The sequence below is a fragment of the Puntigrus tetrazona genome, unplaced genomic scaffold, assembly GCF_018831695.1.
Source record: "Puntigrus tetrazona isolate hp1 unplaced genomic scaffold, ASM1883169v1 S000000397, whole genome shotgun sequence".
NCBI lineage: Eukaryota > Metazoa > Chordata > Actinopteri > Cypriniformes > Cyprinidae > Puntigrus > Puntigrus tetrazona.
Genome location: NW_025048050.1, coordinates 229,067 through 242,500, shown reverse-complemented (window position 1 = coordinate 242,500; position 13,434 = coordinate 229,067). Strand labels below are relative to the sequence as shown.

General features: G+C 35.8%; 1 protein-coding gene across 3 annotated transcripts in view; it reads left to right on the top strand.

The window, feature by feature from the left end:
• Positions 1-13,434, top strand: part of ttc28 (tetratricopeptide repeat domain 28) — a 251,279-nt gene that overhangs the window by 190,543 nt on the left and 47,302 nt on the right. For all 3 annotated transcript variants that reach the window (XM_043231644.1, XM_043231643.1, XM_043231645.1), the window contains one exon: positions 9,757-10,264. In XM_043231644.1, the coding sequence (XP_043087579.1) occupies positions 9,757-10,264 (508 nt within the window). The remainder of the gene's footprint in view (positions 1-9,756; positions 10,265-13,434) is intronic.

Genomic DNA, 13,434 nt, shown 5'->3' with positions numbered 1-13,434 from the left:
TAATTAAAATATGGCTTAGGTCTTCATTGGTTTAGTTGTCTATCCAAGTTGCAAAAGTAATTTATTATGTATTTATTTTTGAGTATAATAATACATATGAATTATTGTATGTATTTATATTTATTTTAGGTAATTTATTTTTGTAATTATTTTATAATCATTCAGTATTTTATTTATTTTATATATATATATATATATATATATATATATATATATATATATATATATATATATATATATATATATATATAGTTGTTTTTATATATATATATATATATATATATATATATGTTTTTGTTTATATATATATATTTATATTCATATAAATTATATCATATATTAATATATAAACAGAACACATATTTCTTAAATATATACATGCATTTTTTTGTATTTATATATATACATAATAAATATACTCATTATAACTGCATGTTACACAAACTAAAACTTTTATTTAGTGATAATAATACCGAACATGCTTGTGATCCGTACGCAGGCTAGTCATGGTGCATGGAGTCCTTCATAAATGATCACTGCAGCATCTGTGAGGAAGAGCTTTGATCTGTGTCTGTCTCTCACACGCTGCTTATTAATGAGCTCGTCTCTTCTTCCCCAAAAGATGCGCTTTGTGTAGCTTCCCCTGTATGGATTACGCTCCGAGATGTTTTATTGATCCGGTTGAGGTCCGTATCGAGCCGCCTCTAATTTGGAGCCCGTGGAAAAGCTTCCTCCGGCCCAAGCGCTTAATAATTCCCCCGCAATATGATGAATAGGTGGTGTGATTTAATTCATCTGTTAAAGCGAGTCGTTAATTAGACACCGAGCTTGCTGTTTTCGCGTCTTCATTTGTCAGTTTAATTTGGACATTCTTCCTCCCCTCTTCGTCTGTTTTCCTCACGCGATGGATTTCCCCGGACGCTCCTGATAGCCTTGCGATCGATAGCATTAACTTCTGAATGAATCATCCAGCCAATCAGCGGGCCCGTTATTGGAAGTGAATGGTGTCAAAATTGAATGCATGCTTAAAAGTTGCACTTTCGTGAAAGCTGTGAACTAGTTGTTAGCTGCGGTGTCGTTTTACTTGAAAATATAACGTGAGGGGGAATGATTATCTTTATGTCACGCTCAAAAGACGATGAGCTCCCATCTGAAGTCTAAGCTATTTTGCAAATGTGCTATTTTTAGTGCTATCGAACAATAAATCGCGATTAACCCAAAATAAAAATATCGTGTGCGTACTGTGTATATTTATCATGTATACAAATACACAAACATGCATTTTTAAGAAAAATATGTTATGTTTATAGAAAATAAATATGTGTAAATACATGTAAATATATACTGTATGTTTGTGCATTTATATATACATGATAAATATACACAGTACACACATATATTATGTAAACAAAAACTTTTAGATGCAATTAATTACAAATAATTGTTGACAGCGCTAGCTATTTTTAATGTACTGTATATATTATGTATATTAGCATTTTATTTTTAAGATTAAAAAATACATAATAAAAGTAGAAAATATGCAAATGTTTATTTTTATGTTTTACGTATTTATACAGTAAGAGAGAAAGCAAATGTTTATTTAATATTTATTTTTAGATAAATATATAATATTGAATTATAGTGGCTCGGATTAAGTAATAAAATGTATATTTACAATTTTTTAAAGTACACACATATTGTAAAATATTTATAATGCGTCCAAAAACAAATGTGTATATTTTATACATTCTATTTTTTTAAACATTTAAGAATTTATTTTCATAATTAACAATTATATATATATATATATATATATATATATATATATATATATATATATATATATATATATATATATATAATTGTATAATAATATTATAATAAATATATATAATAAATATATATAATAAATATATATATATAATAAATAATATTTTATATAATAATATATATATATATATATATATATATATATATATATATATATATTTTGTATTAGAGTTAATAGAAACATTTTAAAATGCTACGTATTTGTGTTAAAATAAAATAAAAAAAACACACAAACGCACACACACTATGTAAGCATATACAGTATTGGTCGTATTAGTATTTTCTGGTTGCCATTACAGTATTAACAGTGTTGAGAAGCCTAATATACCTCATCCTCTCTCACGCAGCTCTCTTTTCTCTGTCGTTCTTCTGTGGATGACTTTGCCAGTACCCTGTGTGTGTGTGTGTGTGTGTGTGTGTGTGTGTGTGTGTAACATGTAGATGATGATTCATGCTCTCCCAAGAAAAACACACAGGCTGCCAGCGGTTTGCGGATAGCAGCGCTCCACCGGGGAGCTCAGTATATTTATTCAACAATCCTGTTGACCAGAGGAGCACGTCCATGTGTGCTTGTGAATGAGAGCGGAGGGGAAAAAAAGCTGAGGAGAAGGTCCAGCTGCACAAATCCAGAGGAACAAAGACGAGTCAAGTCTAGATGAAAGAGACGACAAACAATGAGTCGGTTTTCTGAGATCTCACATTCACAGTTGCTGAAGACAATGAGTCTCATTCACTAATCGACATCCGCTTATGCGTTCTCACGCGAAATGTCATTTTATGAATGTAGTTTTTCTCACTACTGTTATTTACTTGATCAGTTCCAATTGCATCCACATATTTTTCACGCTCTCATGCACGTTCATGCATATACGGTTGGCGGATGACATCCAATATGGCGTGTATGGAGCCGCTGGCGAGCAAACGATGGCCACACCGTTTTCTCAGACACTCAAGTTGAACCCATCAGCTCAGAGATGGGCTGCTGAGCATCGATTTCTTCCGTGTCACCTCTTCTCGGGAGGATCAGTAAAGTGTGAGAGTCTTTAAAGCGCCCCAGAGGACAGTTTTACTGCTCTTAGGTTGCTCGTTCGCAGCTCGGGAGACTTCAGTGCGCTCCTCAGTTCAGTATCAGATGCGTCTCCTAAACACGAATGCAAGTAGCAGAATCTGCTAAATGATGGAGGACAGGAGATCTGACCGTTGGATTGTTTTATTTAATGTGAAACGTTTGAGCTCATATTGAGATAATTGATTGCATTGATTGATAGTTTAAGAAATGATGGGGAAAATGAGAAAACGTGAAATTATTGTCGCATTTATTAAAAATGAATTTCTGGCAGGATTTGAGACATTCTTGCGAAGCTTTAGAACAGATTTGTTTTCTGAAGAAACATCTGAAATCTTCACTAGCACCTTCAATCTCGTTGCTGTGTAGAAGAAACAGTCGCGATATTAAAGAGTAGGTTTTAAAGATGCAACTTGAGAATTTCTTTTTCTCAGGTGAAACGTCTGAATTAGACCTCAATTAGATAAAAAAAAAACATTTCATATACTAAAGAGACTTCTCAAGATTGAATTTATTAAATTATGAAGAAATTCTCTCAGAATTTAAGATATTTTTGAGGAACTCGAGACATTTCTTAGGAGAAGCACCTCCATTTAATATTATTGAGCAGGTTGAGAGGTTATATTCATTCCATTCTGAGTTTGAGATGGGTTTTTTTAGCTCTACAAGAGACGTGAAGAAACATCTAGCATCTCCATTACTATCTTGATTTGATCCCGTTGCTTTGTAGAAGAGACAGAGATATTAAGGAGTAGTTTTTGAGTATACAGAGGTTAAATTCATTTTATGGCAGAATTCTGACAGAATTTGAGTTGGGGTTTTTTTTTTTTTATTTCTCAAGAAAAACGCATGAAATCTCCTCAATTTGATCCCATTGCTGTGTAAAGGAAACGGCTGAAATACTTAAACGACGTCTTTGAAGTATGTAAGTGTTCTGTGGTTAAATTCATTACATTATGACAGAATATTTTTGAGAAACTTTAGAAGTCTTTTTTTTTTTCCAGGAGGAACATCTGATAGAAGAAACGAGTGACACATTAAAGAAGTCTCTTTGTAGTTTTTAAGCAGGCAGAGGTGAATTAGAGACATCTTCCCCCCCCCAGTATCTGAAATATCCGTTGGCATCTCGATTTGATCTCATTGCAGCGTAGAAGAAGCAATTGAGATTTTGAAGAGTAGTTATTGAGAATGCAGAGGTTAAAACGTAAATATTCTTTGAAGAAGTCATCTCCTCTGCTCTCACTCAATTGCATTGCTCTTTTGGAGGAACGTTCCAAAGTTTTAAGAAATGTGTTGTGATTGTTCTGTCTTATGTAATGCGCTTGTTATTAGTTTTTTGGGTTTTTCCATCTCGTCCTCTTATTTCTGTTATCCTTGAAGGAAGCGTCTCCTGATGCAGTGATGTCAGTCCACGGCTCCTGAAGAGCCCTTAAACTCTCCCTCTGTAGATTTGAGGTCGTCTTCCGTAGCGTCAGTTCAAAGGCGTCCCCGCAGACGGATTTTATTGAAGTTAAGACGTCCGCCGCTTTCTCATGACCTCACTCCCGGACCCTTTCCGAACGCAGAACAAAGGTTTACGTCAACCCATCCACCTTTGAGACCGTCGTGGCGGCGGTGTGCGAGAAAGAGAGCAGGTTAAAGTATAAAAGCCAGCTCGTTTCTCTCCTGTCATTCTCTGTGTCGAGATGCGAATCCGTGCTGCGCCAGCACACACACACACACACACACACACACACACACAAGCAAGCCGCTGACTTGGGAAAATCAGCGAGCGGGGGGTGTAAAATCCCTCTTTATCGAAAATTGGCTCTCCCAGTGAACAGCCCTCTAACAGAAATCCAGTGGGGTTTCCAAGGAAACCGTTCACGGATCTGAAACTGTGGGCAAAGCCGTAGATGAATAGCTGATTTGTAGGACGCACAACAATAGCGGTACAAGGCGTAATTGTACAATAATGAATGAGTGGTCATGTGATTCGTGTGACGGTATGTGTGTCGCTCGTGTCATCGGAAGCTGTCACCGAGTCACAATATGTATTTGATGTATTTTCGTCGCTCCCTTGCTTGCAGATTCTTATCAAGAGCTATTTTTGGTCGCTATGCTTTTTAGAGATTTAAAAAAAAGGTTCTTTAAAACATTCAAACTCGGATGCGTTTCAGAGGAGCTAGAGATTAAATAAAGGTTCTTTAGCGGTTTCTTATGGCAGGTTCGAGTCAAGAACTATTTTGGGGGCGTCTAAAAGAAGTAGCCGAGGTTCTTAAGATTTTGTGTTTCGCTTCTTTAAAACGTATAAACAGGCCTAAATATTTAATAAAGGCTTCTCGGTGGTTTCTTGTTGGAGGTTTATGTCATTTTCGGTCTCTGATATTAAAGATTGAAAAAGTAGCTAAGGTCCTTCAGATTTTGTGTTTGGTTCTTTTAAAAAATTCAAACATAATAGATGTTTTACTTAAGAACTAGAGATTTAATAAAGTTTCTTCAAAGTTTCTTCTTGCAGCTGGTTCAAGTCAAAAGCTGTTGTTGGTCTGTACGAGTTTAAAGTCATTCAGATTGTGTTTTAGTTCTCTAAAACATTCAAATATGTGTTTTTCTTAGAAACTGCAGATTTTTTTAAAAAAGTTTTCCGCTGATTCCTATCTGCAGGGCAATCTCGATGTGGCTGTAGAGCTTTAAAAACATTTTGTGCTTTTCAGAGGAACTAGTGATTTTATAAAGGTTCTTTGCAGAAGGTCTATGGATTTTCGATATTTCTTCAGATCAGTGTTTTGGTTCCTGGGTTCTTTAAAATACTGAAAAAGATTTCTCAAGAACTAGCGACATAACAACATTCTTCATGGTTCCTTTCTTCATGCTCGTATAAAGAATTATTATTTTTTTTTATTGGTGTATGTTTGTTTTGGAAGATAACTTGTGGTTGCGGTTACCAAATAGTCTTCTCAGATCGGTGTTCGGTTCCTGGGATCTTTAAAATATAAAAGCAAAAAAGGTAACTAGAGGCTTTCAATAAAGGTTCCTTAATGGTTCAGGTTCATATCAAGAAAGATGGGTTATTGGAGACAAAATGTAGTTTAGATTGCCGTATAGGGGTCTTTATGTAAGTGTTGATTCCTGGGTTCTTTGAAACACTAGGACAAGCAGCTTCTACTGAAAGTCCTTTAATGGTTTGTCGCAGAATGTTTGTTTTGAAGATTAAAAAGTGCTTCTTTAAATCAGCGTTTTGCTTAAAATACAAGAACAGGGATGTCTTTTCTAAGTAAGGGATTTTTTGTTTCCAACTAGGGATTTTGAGGTTCTTCGGGGGCGTTTTAGCTGTGAAGGCCTTTTTTATTTTCAATTGCAAGCAGTCCGATTTCTGCAAAAATTTCCAGGTCGTTTTGGATTTTTCTGGTTATTATGGCACAGAATGAATCAACTAGAACAACCCAGTTCTCTTTTCTTCTGATGATATATAATCAATATATATTGCATCTTGCAACATGGTGGAAAGCATCGAAAACCCCCTGAAAATTGGTCGGTTTTCAAAGGATTTGAAATTTTACTATCATTACTGATTCCTTTGTTGTCTATTTTTATTAGCAACTTTTGCAAGCACACTGGCTTGTGCGGATAATCACTGCCTATAAGATGCAAAACTTTTTCTCTCTTTCAAGAAGGTAGCGATTCGCCATGTTTAACTTGGCCCCCTGAAAAAGGACTCTCCTCCGCAATCCCGCCATCTTTAGATCCAGGACTGACCCGAAATGAAGCTCCGCGGCTTCAAACGGGACACGCGTGCCCAGGCCGGGCCCGATAGCGTATCTGTGATCATAAGAAGCCCTCTCTCCTGATGGAGGGTAATTGCCTCACCATGTAACATGTCCCGGAGCCTTTAAACTCAGGCAAACCGCTGGCAGTTTTTATGGCTGGAGGTAATTGGTTCCAGGTGGCTCTGAGAAACCGAAGGCCTTGGGCTGGACGAGCCCCTCCAGGTTCGTCTTTTGTCCTCGTGCCCCGAAATCAAGCGTTTTACCTTCTGTTCTATCAGGGCATCCGTCCCAGCACCTCATCGAGAGAGCAGCCATCGCCGTTGCTCCCTAAATAGAGCCGATATCTGCTCCGAACATGTGGTTGTGTTTTAATCAATGTTTATAGTTTGATTGATGTAGCGTCAAGGCCGAAGTTGGGCCCGCTGTCTTTTGTTGTTTGTCAAGTGGTTGTGTAATGTACGTTTTGTTCCAGGATCTAGTGAGCTGCACCGCTGTCTGCTGTCTATATAGGCCACATGCTAACTGAAATGGACAGAGTTTGATGTTATTACGGTGCTTGGCTAATGGAACTGTAATCTAATAAACCTGAAACTGCACAGAACATGCAAATAGTGGCTAAAATGGTCCGTTTTGTAATTAGACTGAATTGTTTTGTCTATACTTTAAATTTTACGTGTATTGTTTAAACGATTAATTGCTAGCAATCACGTCCAAAAGAAAAGTTTTCGTTTGCATAATTCATGTACTGTGTATGCTTATTATGTATATATAAATAAACACACACACATGCATGTATATATTTCAGAACAATATGTTGCGTTTATGTATTAATTTATTTACAGTACAAATTATATTCTAAATATAGACATTTATATACATGTAAATATTCATATATATATATATATATATATATATATATATATATATATATATATATATATATATATATATAAATAAAAAATATATATATATATATAAAAAAAAAAAAAAAAAAATATATATATATATATATATATATATATATATATATATATATATATATATATATATATATATACATATATATACATATATATGAAAATATATTTACAAAAAACGTTTTTTGCAACTGAACTCATCATATCTTTGTATAAACCTCCAAGGATTTAAGAAATGAATCATTTTATGAAGCACAGATGCATAAATTGATTAAAAGTGTCAGTAAAGACATACATACAAATAGTTCTGTTTCAAATAAAATAGAAGTTAGCTAGTGTCTGAACAGATTGAGAAAGGGCGGTGTGTGTGTGTGTGTGTGTGTGTGTGTGTGTGTGTGTGTGTGTGTGTGTGTGTGTGTGTGTGTGTGATTGTGACTTAGTCTCAGCAGGTGAAAGCGTTCCGCAAGGCTTCCTCCCTGACATACAGCAGGTGTGAAAGATAAGCACTCCCTTTCATCCCCGTAGTTTCAACAAGGTTAGTTTAGAGTTCCTGATACATGATCGTGGTCTTGCTCAGATCGATTCGTCACTGCACATCAGGGGCAGAAATTAACGGGGGCTTCTGGGAAAAATGCCACCAAACGGAGCAAAAACGCCTCCCAAATTCAAAATAAAGAGGCAAAAATTGCTCCTGTGTGCATGATCATATTAAATCTGTTTTGTGCAGCGCTGAGCCTTTCAGCCAATCGGACGCATTCTGCGTAGCTCATGAACGCGGCGGCCAATCACATTAGCGCAAATTAGATTTGCGCTCGCAAAATTTATGATAAACGACGGAAACGACGTAACTAAGAGATTCGTTTCGCGGCTTCAGCGGTTATGGGAGTTTTTGCAGAACCAGTCTTAACGTCCTCATCTTTTATTCTTGAGTAGGTCTTTGAAGAAAGTTGTTTGTGGCTAATGGGCTTCCCGTTGAGCGTCTTATTCTGGGAGACAGCCTTTGTCTCTCGAGTCTCAGCCGAACACGCGCCTGCCGCGAGGAGATTTCGACGAGGCCTCAGCATATTTTTAACGGATTTTGCGAGAGATCAGCGCCTCTGCTAAGATTTCGACTTTGAGAGGCTTCGCGGGTTTTGTTCTCGGCAGACAACACATTACATGGCAGAGCGCTTCCTGCACCGCGTGCTATTCTCAGTGGCTGCGTAATGGGATGCAGTAACATCACACAACTTTGCCGTATGTTTTGAGGATAAGAGCTGTGTTTGCTTATCTAATCACCGCTTAATAGATAATAAAGCAGCGAGCCACAAGGGGTCATGTGCATCAATAATTAAAGGGAGAATGAAACGCTCTCCCTCGTAACTCAAATAACCTTATTTTATGCAGACATCACAAAAAGGAGATTTTTAGTTCATTGTCATTTGAGTTTTATTATAATAGTGCTTTTACTATAATAGTTTTTTCTTTTCTTTTTATATTTTTAATTGTTTACTAATTTTGTGGAGGGGTTTTTACCTTATTTTATTGAATAATATTTCGAATGAATATGATTATTTCTAAATATTCTCTCTTTATAGATTTCAGTTTTATATTTCTATTATATTTCTTTTTAATTTAGTAATTCTATGCGCTTCTGTTATTTTTATTTAGCTAATTTCAGTTTCTTGTTGTGTGTTTTTATCATATTTATTATTTTTAACATCAATTTATAGTTGTAATAATTTTTTATTTATTTACTATTTTTCAAGTTTCAGTATTTTTTTATATATATATATATATAGCTTTATTTTATTTTCATTAAGTTTTAGTGCTTTTTTAATACCGTATTTATACTAATACTATTACTGTTATACTACTATATTTATACTATTAATGCTTTTGTTTTAGTTTTCTTTTCAAATTTCTTAACACTGATTTTTATATTTATTTCATTTTATTTTTTATTTGATTTTATTTTCAAAAACGATTAAATTGACAGTTTTTAATGAACAATAAAAACTGAGGTGTTAAATGCACCACGAATTATAATCACAATCATTCGATTTTCCTTATTTTTCCCGTCACACGGTGTTTTAAGCAACTGTTTCTGATGCGCAGCAGCAAATATGGCTCCTCCAATCAGATTTTAGCATTGCCGTTTACTTTATAGTGCACTATATTCAATGTTTTGTGCATCTTCTCCCATTCCTTTCTACAGGCGGCGTCTTCGGCCCTCAGCAGCTTGGGTCACGTGTACACGGCCATCGGCGACTACCCCAACGCCCTGGCCAGTCACAAGCAGTGCGTCCTGCTGGCCAAACAGTCCAAGGACCAGCTCTCCGAGGCCCGCGAGCTGGGCAACATGGGAGCCGTCTACATCGCCATGGGTGACTTCGATAACGCCGTGCAGTGCCACGAGCAGCACCTGAGCATCGCCAAGAGCCTCGGCAACAAGCGCGAGGAGGCGCGTGCCTACAGCAACCTGGGAAGCGCTTACCACTACCGCCGAAACTCCGACAAGGCCATGTCCTACCACACGCACGTGCTGGAGCTCGCGCAGGAGCTGGAGGAGAAGAGCATCGAGATGAGGGCGTACGCGGGGCTGGGACACGCCGCCCGATGCATGCAGGACCTGGAGAGAGCCAAGCAGTACCACGAACAGCAGCTCAGCATCGCGGAAGGCCTGAAGGACCGCGCCGCCGAAGGCAGGGCTTCGTCCAACCTGGGTGAGAATATCGTGTTATAAAAAGATTCAGCGTCCACGCTAGCTGACTCGAGAACAAGTGCGCCACACTTTAGTGGCAAGAGAGGCCGGACTAATGAGGTTTGACTGACAGTTTGAGGAGCCAATGGAGTTAAGAGGTTTAACTTACTGATCCTAGATCGGTCATCTTTAGCTGTTATATCAACGGGACGCCCGTCAAGCTCAAGCTACAGAAGGTTTCGGAAAAATGAGCTTTGGATGACGTGGTTTGCTGGTTTGTTTTTAGCTATGTATGCAAATTTCGCCTTTTCGCGCTTTCGCGTAACACGTCAAACAGCAACCTTCACGCTAAAAACACGCTCCGTAGAGCGCCGTCGAACAATTTTAAACACATTTCTAGGTGAACTATTCCTTTAATTAAACACACAGCCGGCAGAAATTAAAATTCAAAGCCTCCCCAAGAAAATAAATTAAGGCCAATACGTAATGTTATTAGCTCAAAATATACAGTCATGATTGCTTTTGCGCATTGCATTTGTCTAGTTATTAAAAACAACAGCGCGAATGAATATTTATGGTTCTATTTGCAGTTTAGCGGCTGGATGACTCAGTCCCTTGCTCCCGCGGTGGCACCGAAGCATCGGTGCGCCAGGCGTACGCTGGATAAATTGGAGCCGTCGAAACCGAGTGTTTCAAAGCCCGTCTAATCTCTCACTCTGACTTTTATTGCTCCAATCTCACGTTTCCTCCCTCCGACAGCGCCTCCATCAATCTGATCTGAAACGCTCGCTGCTCTCAGATAAATAAATAGATGAACTCCCGAAAGAAAAATGTTGCCACAGGACTGTTAATATCGGGATTACAGCTGAGTGCGCTAGAGGAGAGAAATCAGCTGCTTTGTACTAGATTTCTGCTTTTTTTTTTTTTTTTTTTTGAGCAGGGTATGACTCTCCACAATAGTTATGGCTTATTTAGGCCATTTTATTATGGTTGATAATTTTTTTTATTTTGGTATCGACAACCAAAGTACTAGTGATGAATGCATTGATCTTGAAACATTGCTTTTTAATAGTTTGCATCAGGCAATAATTAATTAAAAATGCAAAAAAAAAAAATTGAATTAATCTAAGATTGTTATTTTATATTTTTATGATTTTTTAAACCAATTTTATCATCAGTCAGCAATGTTATTGTATATTATTGCGATATTTATTAACCTTTTGAAGTAACGTTTATTTTTCTCTTTTCATTTTTTTATTTTACCTTTAGTAATTTTATGTTGTTTTATCAGTTTTAAATTATTTTAAATTAAATTATTTATATTTATCATTTATTTTTAGCTCAAGTTTAATGATCTTACTCCAACTTCAACTTAGTTCAGTTATTTGTCAATGCAACATTTTATTTTTGTTTATAATTGTATTTTTATCATTTAAACATTTTTAATTCCAAGTTTGTCATTTCAGTACTTTGACTAATTTTCTTTTATTTTTTATTTAAAAATATTTCTTAAAATATTTAATTCAGCTTATTTCAACTTAAACTTTATTTAATTGCTTTAAAATAATACATTTTATAATTATTTTTACAAGCAAATTTATAATTTGATACATTTTATTTATAATGTTTCAAGTTTAGGTTTTTCACCTAACATTAATATTTTTCACTATTTTTTTTTTTTATTTTAATTAATTTTTAATTTAATTTAATTTAATTTTATTTTATTTTATTATTTTTTAGTTTATTCTGCCTGGCAAAGTTTAATAATTACTGCTAGTGATCTCAGATATCTAACCCTAAGCATGCTCTGTAGTACTAGTTAAACCCTCACCAATGCAGTCTTTAAATTACCGTCAGTCCTGTTCGTGCGAACTCAAAGTGTTGATGAATTTGCATAGCGAGGAAGTCCATAGGGTGATATTTATGTCCTGTGAAGCTCTCGTGGAAAAAAAATGGAATCAATTTCTTTCCCCTTTTGCGCACGGCCGTGATAAATTTGTACCGAAAGTGTGCACGATCAGGTGAGCTCATTTAAAACGGGGATATAAATATTACTAGATTACTCCCAGCGCCTCTGAGGTTGTTACTCTGCGAACAGAGCTAATGATGTAGGAGAGGCTGCGCAGATGAGATGCGCTCTCCGTGAGTAATGCCTTCTCTGCAGACTCACGCTAAGCTTTAGAAAACGCATCCCGGCTCTCCTTCAATCACCGGCCATGACTCCATCTGATCGATCCCAATTATTAATAGCTGGAAGGGCTGAGAGAAAAGTAGCGCTTATAAATTTAACAATCTCGCGCCGTTAGAGACCTGGAAGTGCACACATTGATCTCTCTGTTAAAGAAGGCCGGCAGATATTTAAAGCTACAGCGGCTGTGTTTGATTAAAGGTTGAAGATGTTTACTCAAAGGCCGATTGGTCTCAACAAACACGTTTTATCAGCCACTCGTGTCTATATCTATTATATGCGGCTAAAAGTCACGTAGTCGATAGCGGAGTGCGACAGTCATGTTCTGGAAGTAAAATCCCATTCATTTTCTCCGTAGAGAAATCGATTTTAACGGATAACCCTTTCAAATAGAAGCAGCAGCTCTGTATGATGGGTATTTATTTATTTGTGGAATAATTATTTATTTGCTTTCTTAGCCTAGTTGAAGCCTTGCATAATTGCGTTTTATAATATATATATTTTTTATTTATTTATTAGGTATTTTGAGAGCATACAATGTATTCAGTGAAAGTAAAAATGACTTGAAACCCCACTTAAAACCCTCCCACCAAAAAGACTTTTAAATATTTAAAAATTAAATAAAAGTTTTATATATATATATATATATATATATATATATATATATATATATATATATATATATATATATATATTTAATCATTAATTGCATAATTAATTGAAAAACTTTTCATTACTTTAATATTTTGTAATAAATGTAACATTTTAAATAATTCTACATTCGTAATCAGTGGCTAAATATTCCACTCTATTAGATTAGGTCATTCAATGCATCATGATTATCATTTCTTTATAAGTGTGCAGTCTTTTACCTTTGTCTTTTGTAGATTTAATAAAAGTTTGTCACGTTGAAGGCATTAGATTTTCCAAAATTCTCAAGAACGTTTATTGTCAAATACATAATCAAGGCTACTGAAAGGGAGCAGTCATGCATTAAAAAGCCC